This window comes from Motacilla alba, chromosome 3 (assembly GCF_015832195.1).
Source record: "Motacilla alba alba isolate MOTALB_02 chromosome 3, Motacilla_alba_V1.0_pri, whole genome shotgun sequence".
Taxonomy (NCBI): domain Eukaryota; kingdom Metazoa; phylum Chordata; class Aves; order Passeriformes; family Motacillidae; genus Motacilla; species Motacilla alba.
The window spans coordinates 30401102-30419744 of NC_052018.1; the positions used below are offsets into that span (position 1 = coordinate 30401102).

The 18643-nt window shown below is 38.3% G+C and overlaps 1 protein-coding gene across 48 annotated transcripts in view; it reads left to right on the forward strand.

The window, feature by feature from the left end:
- The window catches only part of RIMS1 (regulating synaptic membrane exocytosis 1), a 301642-nt gene extending 283216 nt beyond the window's left edge, over positions 1 to 18426 (forward strand). For all 48 annotated transcript variants that reach the window (XM_038132937.1, XM_038132940.1, XM_038132970.1 and 45 more), the window contains 5 exons: positions 8509 to 8650; positions 11713 to 11825; positions 14180 to 14281; positions 14959 to 15098; positions 15489 to 18426. In XM_038132937.1, coding sequence (XP_037988865.1) covers positions 8509 to 8650; positions 11713 to 11825; positions 14180 to 14281; positions 14959 to 15098; positions 15489 to 15707 — 716 coding nt within the window. In that variant the 3' untranslated portion in view covers positions 15708 to 18426. The remainder of the gene's footprint in view (positions 1 to 8508; positions 8651 to 11712; positions 11826 to 14179; positions 14282 to 14958; positions 15099 to 15488) is intronic.
- The last annotated feature ends 217 nt before the right edge of the window (positions 18427 to 18643 follow it).

The following is an 18643-nucleotide window of genomic DNA, read 5'->3' on the forward strand; positions in this document are numbered from 1 at the left end:
TATCTGACTCCTGATCAAATTTTGACCAGCAGCATTAAAAAAGTGCATGACCATTGACCAAGGTTGCTAAGAATATTTTATGCTCTTCTCTGCTTGCACAAAACTGGAAAATGCACTGCTGACTGAGTTTTTTAACCTTTCAGCAATATATTACGAAGTGCTAGCTGGCAGGTAGTTCAGAACTTTTTTCACTGCAAGGCCCTGTAATGTAATCACAGTTGTAAAAGGAACTTGTGAGTGAAGCAACTTGATCATTCCTCGCAGAGCTGCAGTGCAAAGTGGTTACAGGATAACGAGGGAGAGGCAACACCAGCACCCCAAAGATTTATTCTACCCTCAAACTGCACAAGTTATTTAAACAAAGGTGGAGCTGCTTTAGGTGCTGGCTGCTTGCTAAGGATTGTATCATAGCCAATGTTTAATTTTGCTTAAACCAAAGGTAAGCTTGTATTTTCTGTGTTTTACTGTGGTGAGCCTGTTCATGAGTCTTGCTTTAGCAATGTATGGTAGTCTGGACTTACAACTTTGCAATGCTACAGTCACTAAAGGAAAACTGGAGTCGGTGTGGTATGATGTTGATCTGATACGTTAGAAATGATCTCTTAAATGCAAGTGATTAACATTTTTAAAGGGAAATGTGTTCTCCACCTGGGAGTTGCTGGTAGTGGTAAAATAAAATTTAGAGGGCTTGAAAGTTGCAGTCGGAGCAAATCAAACTACTGAAAAGGTAGAGCATTTTCAGATAATTTCACTGGTTGGTAATTGAGATGAGAAGGAAGGGACTGTTTCTGAAGCTGTAATGTCTCCTGATTAGTATGCTGTGTAATTGTATTAGGGTTGAGCTATTATTTAGAAACTTTTCAACTGTACAAAAAGGCATGTAACATTTTTTACTGGAGGATACTTTAGCACTAGTGGTTTTGACAGTGTTTCAATTTACAGATTTTTGGAGGAAACTAATATAATTAGACTTTGGGCTGCCATCATGTACAGCACATAGTTCTCAGGAAATTTTTTGAAGATGCAGAGTAAAAGTGAATTTCTTTATTAGTGATGCCTTATAAATTGTCATACTGGTGATATCATCTTGTAAAATACTGTCTTTTATTAAATACAATGTCATGTTTTAATAATAAATACCGAACTCTTCTTAATAAATACTTGAACTTGCTTAAAATGTCTCAAATGTACTAAAATTGTAATGGCTGCCTAAAACCACAGAAGACATCAAGTTACTTAAATATGTAAAAGTTCCTAATGAAATGGAACGTTTGTTTAGTTTATCTGAAAAATCTCCTTTCTTTTTTCTGCACTGCATTTCATTTTCCCCTGCTGTATTAACTGCAAGCTGTGCCCCAGCACCCTTGCCTTGGACAAATGTTATCTCCAAACCATATGTCAGTTCTCTGAGAGGGCTTGGCTGGTTATAAATAATATAGGGCTGTGTTTTAAATTAAAAATGTTATTGTTGAAGTACTAACAGCTCTTCTGAGCTTCTTATTTCGCTCTGTCTCACATTCGCCTCCCATCTAACAAAAAAGCCAAGAGTATATGAGAAAGTGAGTGCTTGATATTTTATAAACTGTTTATATAGTAAATAATTTGTTGGAAACATGGGTTTGTTGTTTTAATAATTGAATTTCATTGAAATAGGCTTTAGGAGTTGAAGAACATGGCATGTTCTATTACCAGCTTCACTGACATATTCTGGTTTTATGTAGCTTTTTGCATATGTGTGAAAAAGATAATTAAGATGCTTTCATTTCTGTATGTTTATAAAGTATGCTTAGCACAATCCCAGAAGCAGAAACTCATTGCTATAGATCATCTTTGATTGCCTCATTTTGGCTGACAGACAGTGGCTCTTTTCTCTTCATTGCAAGTATGTGGACAAAACAATCTTCATAAAGTAATTTCAGAAGCTGTAACTGATCTTTTTCTGACCAGACATCCTTGCTTTTCCTTAAGATATATATGTCCTGGTTAAACACAGGTTTTCTTCCCTGACATGAAAAAATCGTAAGTATCAGAATAAACATATAAAACACATGCTTGTTTCTACTTTTCTTTTTTTTACTTTTTTCAGTAAATATGTCTAAGATATCTAAAGGAGATACAATTTGTAAAAGCAGTGACTTAAGGTTTTGAGACCACTGTCAGGTAATAAAAAATGGCCTGATTTTCTATATCTTGTTTGCTTTTGTTTTGATGCTTTGCACTACTCCTGTCATTTGCTCTCAAAGTGCTTCTTCTGTTTCCTGCAAGCCACTAGGAGCTGTTGAATAAGTTATTTTGAAATCTAAAACTGTTAACAGTCTGACTCTGGAATTTTGATTTTCAGTGAAAAATCTAGTCAAAAGGTGAGATTCTGCTGTATACTGTCTAAAATGCCATCAAAGCATTGGTACAACCATTGACATCCATTCAGTGAAGTCTCCTTTTCTTAGGATTCCTTTGCTCTACATATGCCAGAAAAATATATTGTGTATATTAAGGGACTAACTGCATTATCTTTTATGTATTATCTGAAAGTTTTTGGAGTGAAAGGCGTTTGCCAGATGAGTTTATAAATACATTTTTGAGATACAGTTTATTCCAAACTTCTGACAGAATTTATTATTAATGAATTGTCCCAGCTGAAAAGGTAAATATTCTTTCAAGAAGGTTTTGTAATTTATATTAGTAAATTTTTTTTGTAGATTTGTTGCAATGAATAGAAATGGGAAGAAGTGTATGATGGTTTATATTTGGATTTTAAAACTCAGGATCTTACAGAATATCAACCAGCATTCTCCTTTCTTTGAATATTTTGTGTGCTATTTGGAAGAAACACTTAAAAGACAATTACTGCAACATTTCACATCAACATTTCACGTCACGTCAAAGAGCATTATATTCTGGAGAGTATTGCACAATACACAGAATTGAAAGTAAGGGGAAATACTGCATGATATAAAGTCTAGAAACTTGTCTTTTTGAAATTTGCATTTAAATGTCAGCTTTTTACTATTTATTTTCTGTCCATAGTCACTATGCACTTTCAGTCTTAGTGATCAAAGAACTGCTGAGTTCACCTGAGAGATGTACACATTTAAAAAACCAAATGCTCTTTGAACTATTTATTCTTTTTCTTCTGTCTCTGTTTTAGGACCATAAGCCAAGGGGCACTTTTTCAATGTTGTTTAAAAGCACTACATGCAAAGTGAGGGGAATGCTGCAGAAATTGTAACCCAGCAGGTCTCCAAGCAGCTAAATTTGAAGTAGTAAAGTCACTAACACACCAGAAAGTACCAGAAGGAAATATGCCCCTTGGCTTTTCTTTTCATAGATCTTTGAGGTTGACCCTTGCTATTCCAGCTGACATAATCTCGTTGGTGTCTCACAGAGTCAGTGTACAAACCAACCATATGGTCACAGTTCTGCCAGGATTCTATCAGAGATGGCTTGGAGCTGTAGTCCTTTTAGGCTTTCTTTGAACGCAAGAGCGTACTTGATACTGCAAATGAATTGCCCTTGAGCCCTGCAATGACACTTCTTAATAACCCTTTCATTAGTAGATTTAGCAGTGGTGTATGGTTTGTTCTCTGGTGTGTTCTTTTGAACCAATCATGAATTTTCACATACTTGGGTGCTGCATGTGTGTAAATTTGCTTCTTTTTTGGGTGCTAGCCAGCTAGTTGCCCTCAGGTACGATTCTGGGCAATGCTCACTTAGGGCACCTCTCCCCATAGGCAGCACATAGAGGGCATAGAGGGTCATGTCAGGATTGTCTTCTGCTCTGCGGTAGTCTCTAATATTGTCCTATTGACTAAGCTGCCAAGCCCATGTCTTTACACTTTATTGTATGTCCCCTAGCCTTGATCCATGGCATCCAATATGCACCTTGGCACCTTGGATGAGAGTTTTGCTCCAGCAGCCCCTCGTCATTTAAGACTTCCTGAACTGAAACAAGAGCAAAATGTAGTACCTGCCTTCAGGTACCACATGGAGCACAGAGGAAAAGCCAGGCCAATGGTGATGCCATGTGCAGCCATCCCTTTGCTAAGTGGGGTGGGGCTGGGAGGGGGAATGTCTGGCATTGTCCTGTCTGAATTGGATTTACATTTAGAATGTAAAGCTAGCTTTGAGGTATCTGTAGTAGGCCATCTTAAATCTCTAGATAATATCATTGGCACTCTCACTGTAATTCTGTTGTCAGTAGCTCCTGGCTCCTAGACTTCAGAGTGATTAAGACGTACAGAAATTTGGAACACATCGGATGCTTTGATATTTTGTGCAGATTTAAGGTAGAGCACAGTTGCTTTTCGCTGTGCTTGGTTACTCAGCTCCTGGTCTTTTTTAACTTACTTTTGTCAGGGAAAACCAAAATCAGGGGCCAGTTTCTTGTCAGAGCAAACAGGAATCACTACAGACTATATTTATAATAAGTAGAGGGAAATAGCACATTGCACACGCGCATCAGTGTGCAGGACAGCAGGACTGCTACAACAAGCCTGTTGATTAATTGCAAAATGCTTACAAGTTGTGTCTATTTTGTAACTGCAGGTGGCTGCTTTATGATGCTTTGGGATCAATTATTAAATCTGCAAAAATATTAATCACAGTTGCTTTTTAGTAGTTTTTCTGCAGCTTGTACCTGTTAAGCCAGGTGTTTACATGTAAATTATGCACATCAGTCTGCATTCCTGCATGCAGAAATCCTTACACAATTGACATAGCAGAGAAGCACACAGACCATTTGGAGTAAACTTTACATCTAAATGATATTCAGTATAGAAACATCCTCAGTCTGCACAATGAATATAGTGTAATTTACACAGTGAATGCAAATAACTGTGATGTATTGTAAAATTTAATTGTACATATCAAACTAATAAAGATTTGGAGCGGGATCAAGCATTCTCCAGTAGACACCCTGACAGGAGTAGAAAATCTCAGTATGTCATAGCATAGATATTGAACTTGAATATTTTATGGACCTGTATCATTCATGTAAAGACAGCATTCCAAGGATATATGCAGAGCTGTTAGATTAAAAGTAATACGAGATGAAAGTGGAAGTTTTCTAAAAGAAGTATTATCAATAGCAGGGAAAACACTGGCAGTTTTTTGGATCTTATCATGCAGTCAAGCAGGACTGGAATTGTACCCCAGAGTGAGTTCACTTTAGCAAGGCACCTTTAGAAATAGAAGCAGTTCCCAACTCATCTGCATGCTAAGCACCTCCCTCCCTCACAGAACTAGGTTCTGCTGAGAAGCTTACAGGAGCAGACTAACAAGATAAACCATCTCTTGACTTTTTGTGCTAAAATTGCAAAAATAATGCATTATATCATGTAAGATATGAGATGCATAAGTGACCAAGGGTAAAACTTCCAAAACCTGTGCAACAAGTATTTTGATTCTTATCAATGAGTAAAAGCAATTTTCTCTATGCCCTAAAACACTTGTTGTGTTTCATCATTCTGTTGGGTTACAGTTATATTTCTGATTGTACTTCAGAATATTAAGACTGAGGTTATAAAAATGAATAAATTGGAGGACTCTAGTTTTCCTAGGAAACGTTATGGATATTAATAGCAGTTATAAGGGGAGGCAAAAGGATGCTTTTGTTTCTTCAGCCTGAAAAGGAAAATGCTGATGAGAAAAGAGAAAGTACAATTTTGACTGTAAGACAGAGAGCAATGACTTGAAAAGTACTTGGAAAAAGACAATCTGGTACTTGCAGCTCAGCGAGACAAGGTTTTGGCCATGCAAGGATTCCTAGGATTCAGGGTCTGTGCTTTTCAAATCTGTGGAGCAAAGAAGTGTGTTTAAACAGCAGTACCAATGTTATCCATGATAACGTAACATTACTCTTAAAAAAAAATTCATCTGCTATTTTCAATCTCTACTGTGGCTCAAAGCTAAAATATTAATTTTTGTAATTTAGTGAATGGATATTTTTACAGTTTTTATTTTACAATTTTTACATTTCTATGTCTATATTCATTATCTGTCCCACAGCCTGGCTCTCATTGCTAAATTTCAGCACCCATCATGTTTTCCAGGTGGTCCAGAACAACCTATCTTTACCAATATATGCCAAGACCATGATGGTCTTGTATCTCCCTCTAGAGTCTCCTCATTTACTTTTCCTGAACCTTAAATACTCATAAACAACCCTATTCAGCTGAACACATTTCAGGCTCTACCCTATTATATCTTCCAGGTCATGCTGCCTGATCAGGCTGGCTCTGGAAATGCAGGCAGGGGTTAAACCACATAATCTCATATGCTTGTAGGAGCAGATGGAAACAGACGCATTTTCAGACAGTCCTTCCGAGAGAGAGAGAGAGAGAGAGAGAGAGAGAGAGATTGAGAAAACAATATGGGTGGAAAATGCACACCTACAGAAAATACTGTACTGCTTTGAAGTACAACTCAGTATGTGGCTTATACTTCCTAGGTGCTGTTAGCATTATTTTTGAGGCTTATCCTGCCTATCAGCATTGATATGTTGAACACACCCTCAGTTTTTAAAGAGAAACTTCAGGACTGAATGTAGCATTTGGGTTTCTACATACTGAGTCACTGAAGCTCCAGCAAATCCCTCCCACAGCCACCTGCCCTGTGTAAGAGTGGAGCCTGGTGTCTGGGTCTGCCGGGTGTACCTTGCCTACCGTACTCTACCTCACATTCAGCAGCACTGGTTAATGTGTTTTCAGCTGACCAAGGACTGGCAATGTGGATGAGCTGTAGTGGCCCACAGGAAAATCTCAGAGCTGCTGGCCTTGGAAGGGAGGAAAGGATCTCTGGAAGTAGCTGATCTCTTCCACGCAGAGGCATTTGGGTGTGGCTTAGTGGCCGTAGATAAACAAACCCCAGTCCAAAAAGCTTAAGAGGGAAACCTCAGCCCCTTTCACTGTGGGCATATCTCCTCTAAGTCCAATATAGTAATTCTTTCACTTTGGCCATGTTTGCTGTTTCCCTGAGAGCTTCAGAGAGGTTACTCTGATAGCTCTAGGGTATGATTTCTCCTTGCCCTCCACCAGCTCTGCAGACCCAAAGAGCAAGGGCCAGCTGATCTCCACAGCATGTTTAAACACCCTGGGAATGGGCAGGCTGTGTGGAGGCTACAAAAGTTTTACTGTGATGAATAAGATCTGTCAAGATCTGTCAGTTTCAAACCTCAACAATGTGCAACAGGAAGGTGAAAAAATTTTCAGAACAATTCAGTCTCCACAGCAGGTGGAGATGGAAGAAATATATGCTTTTTCATCTGTTTCCCTAAGCAGACCATGAAAAAGATGCACGCAGACTTTCCAGGGGTGAATAAAGGACCACTGAAATGAAGGCGTAAATGCAGAAGAATGTTGTAGCATGTACTTACATGAAACTTTGTCAAATCTATTACTTTCTGAGAGAAAGTAATGTTACCCATTGAACTTTGGGTACATATTTTAAACTAAATTCAAAAAAAAAAACCAGGACAATGAGTTTGAAGACAACATATGTTATTGCATCACATGGAGGCTTTGGTGGAAGAAATTTAAAGATCATTGAGAACAACTATCATCATCTAGAAGACTAATTTCTGCCATGTGACTGCAGAATTCACTCTAGATCAGCCATAACGCATAGAGAACCTGTAAAGCACTGGAAGCTCTTCTTGCTCAAGGGAAATGTGAAAACTTCTGGGTGAAAATCAAATTGCATTTTAAAGGACGTGGGATAAGAAGCTTGACCAAATGGATGAAGTCTTTGAACGATTTTAAAATATTTACATTACTTTCTAATCCTACAGTTGCAAGCCTAGAGTCTGACTACCGAGAGAGGTTGTGGAGTCTCCTCACTGGAGATATTCAAGAACTGTTTGGACACAATCCTGTGCAGTGGGCACTAGGAAGCTGGGAGGTTGAACCAGATGCTCCACTGTGACCCTGTCCAGCTTAACTGTGGTTTCCCAAACAAATTCCCCAAGAGTTATTTCTGTTGCAGAACTGCTGAGATCATATATTCTGTAAAGTCCACTATTTACTTTGAAGACATTTTGTGGAGAAGTAAGATTTTGTCAAGTCAAAATACATTATTATATTTTTGATACTAATTATCTTAGTATTTAACATTTTTTTCTGTGGAATGCATAAAGGATTTTTCCCTTTTTTTTATTTTCTGTGAGAATTGTATCTTCTTTTGCAGTCACTCAACCTAGCAAGGTGGCTAGAGGCATACTACCAAGTATGTGGTTAGTAGACAGTAACATGACCTGTCTACATTTCGGCTGTTAACAAGACATCTAATATGTAACAGTTTGCCCTAATAAAGATTTTCAGGTTGCAGCCTTTTAAACAGAAGTAATTTCCAGTTTGTAACTGAGGAAGAGAGATTGCTTCTTCAATCAGAATAGCCTTTTTATGTTAGCAAATAGGAATGACCAAGTCAGAGCACTGTTCTTGGGTGAAAACTGCAAGGGAAAGCTTTGCTGCAAGTTATTCCAACTGTTGCTCCTTTTTTCTCTGCTTTCAGAGGCTGGCAGCAAGAAGCTAAAGAGCACGATACAGAGAAGCACAGAAACAGGAATGGCAGCAGAGATGAGAAGTCGTATGGTTCGACAGCCAAGTCGAGAATCCACTGACGGCAGCATAAATAGTTATAGCTCCGAGGGCAAGTAAGTGGCATTAAAAATATCAGTAATGTAGGAGAAGTTTCTAATGATATAGAAGTTTTTTTCCCACAGACAGCTGTGGGGAATGGGGCAGCTGTTTCCATTCTCTGCTGAACAGTTTGATATGTAGGAAAGGAGAGCAAAGGCAGTTGTGACACAAATATGTGCAGGAATATTCCAGTATCCTCACAGTTCTCAGTGGGACTCTACTGCATGTGTCAAGGTGTAGTGGTTACTAGGGAATTCTTAGAAGATGACTCCTCAAATGAAGGGAAAATGAGGGTGGGCAAATGCACCTTTATAGACCTGAAAAAAAATTAGAGATCTGGACTTCTTGGCTTCACCTTTTTGTATGCTTACTGTGTTACCACAATTGCTACTGCATATGGTGTGAGGCACAAAGAGCTGAGGCTGCTATGGTGGCGTTGGCAAGGATCTGCGTAAAGGTGCCTCCATCAACAGATCTTCGCACCACTCTAATTTTTTTGCAACACTGGAACAGGTTGCCCAGAGAAATTGTGGATTGGCTTATCATTGGGAGTGTTTGCAGCCAGGTTAGATGGGGCTTTGAGCTACCTGATCTAGTGAAAGGTGTCCTTGTGCATGGCACAAGCATCAAAACTTGATGATTTTTAAGGCGCCTTCCCACCCAAACCATTCTGTGGCTCTGTGATAATGCTAAGAATTTTAAGAGCCATGTAAGAAAAACAGGCTCCATCATGACTAATTCAAAACCAAAGCAGATAAAGATCAGATGAAGAGTGAGGGACAAGAGTAAAATATCAGAGTGTTTTCCCCATTATGATTCCTTGACAGGCCATTACTTTTACCCTTTCAACACTTCACCCTACCACTCCCCTTCTCTTAGGCTGGAGTGTCAATCTGTAGGACATCAGTTACTCACCTTGGTGACACAGGGACAGATAAACTGGACCCTTTAGGGAGGAGCTGGGGGAGCCTGTTTCCCTGGTTAGCAGTGGAGAGGAGAGGTGGGAGCCCAGCACTAAGGCTGAAGACATTTTCAGTGGAACAGCTTAATCCTCTGTTCCACCTTCACTGTGTGTAAAAAGATTCAGCAGGGCTGCGGCAGCCAAGGTCTGGATATGGAGGTCGCAGCAGGCATCTGCAGGAAAGAAAGGTAGAGCCATAAATTGCTGGTTTGAGAATTAGCCTCTGAGTAAGGCAGTGAGGAAAGCAAGCTTGAGAAGTGAACTGATGTATGCACCCCAAGTACCTTGTCATGTTCTTTTGCTTGACCCTTAACTGAAGTTTAATGGATTAGAATTAATACACATTAAGATTAATGTGTACTTCCAACCTTCATTATCATATGTATAGCCAGAAGTGTGTTCTCAAATGAATGTTTTCAATGTTGTTAGTCAGCCTGTGGCAAAATGTAACACATTTTTGGAAACAAAAGGCCAATGAAACAAACAAGAAACATCTCATAGCAGATGCAAGAGTGAAGGGATAGTGCCGCTGGGGAGAGAAGCAGACAGTATCTTGGTGTTGAACTGGAAACCTTCAGATTCTTTTCTTCCTCCATCTAAAAAAACCATATTAAAAAAATTAAAACTAAATTTCTGTGAAAAATCTTACCTTTTGGAAAGCAAAGAGTTTTCTAAAGAAAAACGCTGGGCCAAGGGAATGGCATGAAGCTGAATCAGGGGAGATTTAGGTTAGATGTTAGAAAAAGTTTTTCTGCCCAGAGAGTGGTCACAGCAACAAGCCTGACAGAGTTCAAGAAGTGTTTGGACAATGCTCTCAGGCACTTAGTGAGATTTTTGGGGCTGTCCTGTGGAGGGCCAGGAGTCAGACTTTGATCATCCTCGTGGATCCTTTCATCTCAGGCTATTCTATGATTCTATAAAATTTTCTGACCAGCTTCAGCCACTGACAGTCAATAAGTTTAATGCAGGCATAGAATGGACTTCTTCTATGCAACTACTGGGTTTGAAAAGAACTGTAAATTGAATGGCTGAAGCACACAGGGCTGATGTGCAGAAACCAAAGCTTTTAATACTGGGTGCTTTTGGCTTTATTAGGAAGTTTGCTATTCTTTTTTCAGTCTAATGGGGAATTTCATTTGAGGAAGAAGAAGTGGTGGATGGCCTGCTGGGGAATGCGTTGTCTAGACTTGGTTCAGAGTCTGTTTGTTTATTTCTCGTAATTGTTATAAGGAAGTCAAAGCTGAGTCTTCCCACCATGGATCACTCTTTCTCTCTCTCTTTGTTTTTTCTTTTGTTATTGTTTGTATATCTATTAAAAAAAAAAAAAAGTGGACACTATGGAATATAAGAAAGCAGCTTGGCAAAGTACACATTATAGCATCATGGAATAGCTTGAGTTGGAAGGGACCTGTAAAGGTAATTTAAAAGGTCATTTAGTCTAATCCACTGCCCTGGACAGGGCCATCTTCAAGATAAGTTGCTCAAAGCCCTGTCTAACCTGACCTTCAATGTTTCCATGTACACTGTGCTGATGTGTTATGGTTCAGTTTGTATTGTGACTGAGGGGTGGGTAGCAACTGCAGATCCAGATTTGTCTGCCAGATTATTTTGGCTAGAGAGTGGCATTAGATTTAGCTCTAATCACCACTACTGCTACTACCTGCCAGTTTACTGCTTCATTAAACAGCTGCAGCAATCAGAGTAATTTAGTGTATACATCTGTTTTCCCTGGTTGTTCTAACTGATGCAGATGGGGTTTGGATCAATGTAAATCACACACTCACTAATGAAGAATAGGCTATGAAATTTCATGAAGCTTTTTATGTGTTCTCATACAAGGTCATTCTTAGTCTATTTACCAATCAAGCTCTTCACTGCTCCTGGAGACCTCCTTAGCAAGACCTATTTTATGGACTACTTCGAGTTGATGTGCAGAGTTTCTCTACTCTGCTTTGGGGTCCATGGGAAACAGATCATTCTGGACGCTGCAGAATAATTTGTGGTTGTGCATCCTGAGCTGCTTGCCTTGTATCAGCAGTACTTTTGTGGTAAATACTGTAGGATGACAGAAATTAATCCTGTTCTTATGCTTAACCAGCTTCTATTTTGTTTCAGCTTAATATTTCCTGGAGTACGGCTGGGCGCTGACAGTCAGTTCAGTGATTTCCTCGATGGACTGGGACCTGCACAGTTAGTGGGCCGACAAACACTAGCGACCCCTGCCATGGGTAAGAATGATATGTTCTCCTCTGTTAAACAAATAATAAGACAACTAACTAATGCACACACTGGCAGACAACAACACCAAAAGGATTTTTACCAAGTGTCTTCCTTCATTGTCAATATGAAGGTCCTATCTGCAGTCACCAGTGTTCATATCATGGCAGCACCCAAAGTGAGGTGAGAAACTATTTGCTCCTATTGCTACTGGCTAAACTTATTTGCAATTTGAAGACAGGGGTTTTACTTCCCACACAAAAATATTCTTCTTCAATCATAGCTCCCTGCAAAAGCTCAACTGTTCAGAGTTCATATTTACTTGACACAGATTATATTGGATGTGACAGAGGGTTTCTGGCAGACTGCACTGTTCCAAGTTTACTTCATCTAACTCCAGAAAGTGAAACTTCTGGAAAGATCGGCAATGACCAATAATCAGTCACTGATAAAGCCAGTGCTTGTCATGAGAGACACAAAGTCCTTTTCTACAACAGCTGCTGGGGGCTATCTGTGATCTTCTCTATTTTCCAGACCAGTCTGTAACTTCCTTTAGCATCATTAGCTGTATCATATTTATTAACAGGGTATGAGTTGTATAAGGAGTACAAGAGTGCAGAACTATGTAATAAGTATCTTTGGACACATTTGGGGTTGGAGTTTTTTGGGGTTTTTTGCTTATATATGAGCAGTTCTTAGACATGCTTTAGGATGCTAATGGAGGAGTCCTTGATCCACTACTGTAATAATACTTCTCCTGCTGGAAATAATAAATGGCCAATGCTTCAGTACAACTGTCTTGGTAAACCAGCTTTAGGAAGGGCTACTGAAACACATCTGAAAAAGGAGAGAGAAACGGAAAAAAAAAATTGCAAAAAACAGTGTTCCCAACTGAAGAGCAGAAGAAAAATATGCTATTTAGAATGCTCTGAGGACCCTCTAAGGCAAAACTTGCTGTATAAATCCAAATGACTGCTACTAAAGCATTCATAAACATCAAATTTATAAATATTAGCATTTTTATTATAATTTTGGAAGAAAATGTATTAGTGAGATTATTTGTCCAATAAATAGCTAAATGGCTTTATTGGCATGCATATAAGTGTCTACATTTCTTCTGTTTCTTTATTTTAATCTTGTTTTGTGACTAAAGATTTTTCTGTAGATAACTTGAGTAAAACATTTATTTTGACTTTTTTTTACAACTTTATCTACTATAAACTCAAGTTTTGGCCCACAAAAAGCACTCCACCGTTTTTAAACAATTTTTAGAAGATCTGCTCTGTGCTATCCTTTCATTAGTGATGATTTGAAGATGTTTGGATTATCGCTCCCCCTTCTGGTTACCTGTTGCATGTTTTATTTTGGATATGAGATTGAGATGTGCTCTTAAGAGGGCTTGTTGGAATTTTCCTCTGAACTATTTTTAGTGCCAAACACGGCTGTGTTTATTCCAGCAAAGTTTAATTGATAAAAAAAGCTTTGTTGCTGTTCTGTCATGCCTCACATACCAAGGTATAAACACTGCGTTAATATGCTGTTAGAGAAACATGTGAAAATCTCATGCCAAATTAATTTCAAAATGCTGTTTCTCTAAATCCAGACTCCAAATTCTATAGTTCAGGATCAGCTATTTGTGAATTTGTTTTTTTAGATAATCAGAGCTTACATATCAAATATATACGTAGTCATGTGTTTCATGGATGTAGTTCATTTATTTGCTCAAGTGTCATGTAGCTGCTCATGTCATACTGCACATTTTTTAATTCTAAGTGGCCTCTCTTAATATATTTTAATCTAAGTTAGATTTCTACTAAGTTAGATTTCTACTCAGCTGATTCCATGATATATGAAAACACAGAGATACAATGTTTTGAGCATCAGTACATAATTTACTGCCCTTGTATTTTATTGATCTAGATCAGAACATTGCTTAGTCTCAGAGTAAGCAGTTCCCTTTTTCTGCAGGAAATGTCATTTGTCAAAACTCTGGCAAGGAAACAAGTTTGACTGTTTAGAAATGAAAACAGTTTCTTTTTTTTTAACATGTTGTGACATTTTAGTCACACCAAAAATGTGTGTGGAATATTGATAAAAATTGTGTGCCTGGTGGGGACTTTTGAAGAAAAAATACCTCTTTTTAGTTGGTATGAACTGTATACCTAGAGAGGGAACCATGCGCCCTAAGTATATATTATTTAGTCCTTGTTTAAGGATGGAGAAGCCAACGGGATCATCAGGAGACACAACAAGCACAGTAATGCAGAAGAATAATATAAAACTAGTATTTCTCTTGCTCACCCTTATACCTTCTCTCCTGTGCTGAACTGCTTCTCTAAAATGTGGGCTTCTTTCTTCCTCTCAGGTGACATCCAGATTGGAATGGTGGATAAAAAAGGCCAGTTAGAAGTAGAAGTCATTAGAGCCCGTGGCCTCACACAAAAACCTGGCTCCAAATCTACCCCAGGTAGGGGAAAAAACTGTACACAACAATGCTTCAAGCAGGGAGCAGCTTGTGCTACTGTTGCTGTCAGTGTCAATAATTTACATAATGTAAATTGTAATAATACTGTATCACTTTTATAAGGACATTTGCTAAAGTTCTAGTTATCTATAGAAACAGTTGTTAGAGGAGATTTAGAATCAATACCCCAACCACTGCTTATTGTAAAACCTTGAATGGTTCTTTTAGATAACATGTAGTGAAAATGGTACTTTGCAATCTCTTTAGGAGCTAGAGATGAAAGTGCAATTCGTGTCTGTGTCATTGGAGTGGCAGAGTCTTAAAGGTTCCTTTTGCTTTGATCTCTGACCCCTAAGCATTTATAGAGAATACAAAATAGCTGTCAGTGACAGCTAACTTCTGGAAAAAGAAAATGTTTTTAAATAACTGACATGAAGTGTAATTGTTGTTAGTAAGATCTTAGATCATTACCTTCAAAGTTTATAAAAATCAAATTGATTTCTTGTGGGCTGTGTCATCTTTTTTATGAATATAATTGTATTCAGATTATACAATTGCGAAGATAAAATGAAAATAACATGTCATTTTCTTTCTACTCTGCTTCCTTTTAAGGCATTTGTTCTCCATTTCAGATGGGCACTGTAAGTCCAAATATAACATTCTTGATGTTCTGTTTGCAGCTCCGTATGTTAAAGTGTATTTACTGGAAAATGGAGCATGTATAGCTAAGAAGAAGACAAGAATTGCAAGGAAGACACTTGATCCTCTGTACCAACAGACACTGGTTTTTGAAGAAAGTCCACAGGGTAAAGTCCTTCAGGTCAGTTTCTTCTTGATCTCATTTTAGGCTGTCATTTGGGGAATCAGTTGCATGTTTACCTAAATTTAATGAGTATGTGTAAAGCCATTCCAACTCGCTAAGCATTTAATTTTATAAATACCGTTACAGACATCCTTGTGGCTTGTAGTTTCAGACTTGCAAAATGTCTTATTGCATTAAACATTTCTCTTTTGCTGGCTCTTGTTCCTGTCCTGCCATGAGGTTTTCCCATGAAAGGGAAGCAGTCATTCACTCTTGAGAATAACATTTTCCTTATGCTAACACATGTAACAGCAAGAGTGAACATACATAAGCACAGGTTTAAGTATATAACCCTGTATAAGCATGGATTTGGGGACAATCATGAACCTTAATTTTATGTTCTTTCAGGTAATAGTCTGGGGAGACTATGGCCGAATGGACCACAAATGCTTCATGGGAGTTGCCCAGATCCTTCTGGAGGAACTGGATCTGTCCAGCGTGGTAATAGGCTGGTATAAATTATTTCCACCTTCATCGCTAGTGGATCCAACATTGACTCCCCTGACACGTAGGGCTTCCCAGTCATCTCTGGAAAGTTCAACTGGGCCTCCCTGCATTAGATCATAGTCGCAGGTGCTGTCTATTCAAAACATCACGCAGGATAACAATTGGAACCAGATATTCACATGATCAAGAAACACAGTTGGAGAGAGACAATCACTTCCGTTTTTGCTTGTAGCAATTATCCAAACATATGTCTGTCTGTTGAGAGATGGCTTAAATTGACAGAACAAAGGTATATCACATACAGCTAACCTATTAGCAGCTACCACTGATGCTTATAATGATTAAAAAAAAAAAAAAAAGAAAGAAAGGAAAAAGAAAGAAAGAGAGGGACATTTAGATTCGACCTAAGTCAAAGATGACCCAAACTGGAAGCTCTCACTCTGTTAACAATGTTGTTTTTTCACATTTTGAGAGAGCCCTCAAGCAGTGTTACCTTCCTGGTGTTTCAGCAGTTTTTCTGTACTTGTCACTTCCACTAGTTTTTTGCCACGTGATTCTGCTAGTTTTGTAGAAGTCCTCACAATGCTAACAGAGACCCTTCCTTTCTTTTCCTAAACCAAACAAAAAGGGCTGAAGCATATCTCTGTAAGCATCGTTAAAGTGTTCAACAGCCACAGTTACAATTCCAGCGAGTACAAATCGTTCCTCAGTTCTGGTACTTACAAGTCTTTCACATGGGAACCCAGAACAAATGACCAATCTAAGTTATATTCTTAAAAATAAAAATCATCACAGTGCCACTTTTTCTTTGTAAAAAGCAGATATGTTTGCATTATATATATATATAATAACTTTTCTGTTTATGATGTTTTGCATGGAAGAATTTTGAAGAATTCTGCAACTACTGCTGGGGACTGGTATAAAGCAGCTTTAGTCTTAATTTTGACATTGAATATGTTACTGGTAATGCAATTCTCCTCCTAGAATTGGAGAGGAAATACTTACGTTTCTGTGTATAAATGTATATTTGACTTCCCAAAATGTTGACCAGGAATGAATTGAGCATATGACACTTTCAGCTGTACCCAGGCTTCTCTGATGTGTGTCGCTTCAGACGCACCTGTCTGCCCTGGATAGAGCATGGTATGAGTTGTTCAATGTTTCACTGGAGATTCCAGTTGAAATATTCTGCACTTACTAATGTTTTTACCAAATTTTAGTTTACATTTCTTTGAGATTGATGCAAGCACAAGGCTTGATTTTTTAACGCAAGATATCTTACTTTTTGGAGAAAAAAAATCAAATTTCAATTTGCTTTTTATTCATTTGAGTTCTTCTTGGCCTTGAAATCCCTTGTGATATCCTGTAAATGTGCGAAGAACTGCAGATTCCTGCAGGTGCATTGATATGTTTCCCCTCCTTTTACAGGCCATTCAATTTTGTGATCACACAAATAGAGCAGCATGACTTGGAACTGTTCAAAGCTGCATGCACGTTTTGTAAAAAGAGATGAAAAAAAGGTTATTTAATAATGTATGTTAGTTCCACATAGGCCAGCTTGTATGTTGCATGTACTTGTACAGTTTGCTCGTAATTACTATACTGAAGTAACCAAGAAATCTAAGCCATCCATTTTTCTTATAGACATTTTGCAGGTTTTAGCCAGGCTAGGTCTGTGGGTCTGGTGCTAAATGTCTATAGATGGACTTTATTTTTTACCCTATGGAAAACGTGATGTAGTACGGACCAAATTCCTTCTAATAAATATTTTGGTGTAGATTCCTACTGTGGGGCTGTAACACATGTAGAAACTGTGTACACACTAGGTTTTAATTCATAGACATACTGCCTGCACCAAGTGGAACTATTTATTATTACTCAACACATGGGAATTATTCTGCCCATCTTTCCATAGGGCACAGATTGGTTACTGCTCGACCTGCTGAGCAGGAAGAACTCAAGCATTGGTGCACTACTACTAGATCCTGTTCTGTCTTAGTGGACAAAAACCAACTAGCTATAATTCGATAGTATCTTTCTATTTTGACCACTTGTCTTAACACTCCCCTGTGCTTTTAAATGAACTTCCAACTCATGTTATGTAAACATGTTTAATAAAATTTCCTTTTCATGTCCAGTGTAGTAGTTGTGCTCTCTGTATGTTCTGAGGTTCATCTGTGATTCTGCTTGCTGCAGGACTGTGTGATATGTGTTAAGGAACAGTAAAATAAGTAATTTCTATGGTTCTTTTGATTGCTGTAATAGTGTATGTTGAAATCTGGGGCCAAAAACTGAGGCCTGGTGAAAGTCATGTTTGGTTGGCTTCCTTTTCTCTGAGAAAGCAGCCAAATTGTGCTCTCATTTGATGAAGCAGGCAAATTGAAACTAAAAAAAAATCCAAATTATTATCTGTTGAAATCAAACCAGTTTGTTAGAGAGGAATGATGTTGTGGCTGCATGTAGTAGGGCAGTGGGGTGATACGAGTTAGGCACCAGGGCTCCACTTGGTGTGTGCTGAGCCTTTAGGATACGAGAACAACTACTGACCTTTGGCACTTTTTAAAACCATGAACATGCCCTTCTATTGTGATGCTGTTATGAACAATGCTTTGTAGAAATTACCTGAGAGCAGAATTTGGCACTAAAATTTTGCTAGAGAAGCAAAGATTATGTACTTTTATTTTTAGTTTTCCATGTCCCACAGATATCTGATCACTAATAATAATAACATAAAGACAGTATTGCCTCACTTTGAACACTTTTGTTTATTACTTTATTTAACTGAATACATGGTTAAGATACTGAAAAAATGACTAATTAAACATGGTAAATCTCTGAACAAAAGGCATGTTATTCTGTGTGGTGGGAGTGATCTGTTTAAATACAGAATTTTTCATTCTGTTGCAAAAAGCCCTCAACTTTATTAATCTCATTACTTTGACCACTGTGTCTAATACTAGGATATCTTTTCCTTTCTGATCCTGAGAAATAAATTAAATCCAGCATTGCTGATCTCCCCCTAGAGGACAGAAAATATGGCAGCGAAAGAGCATGCT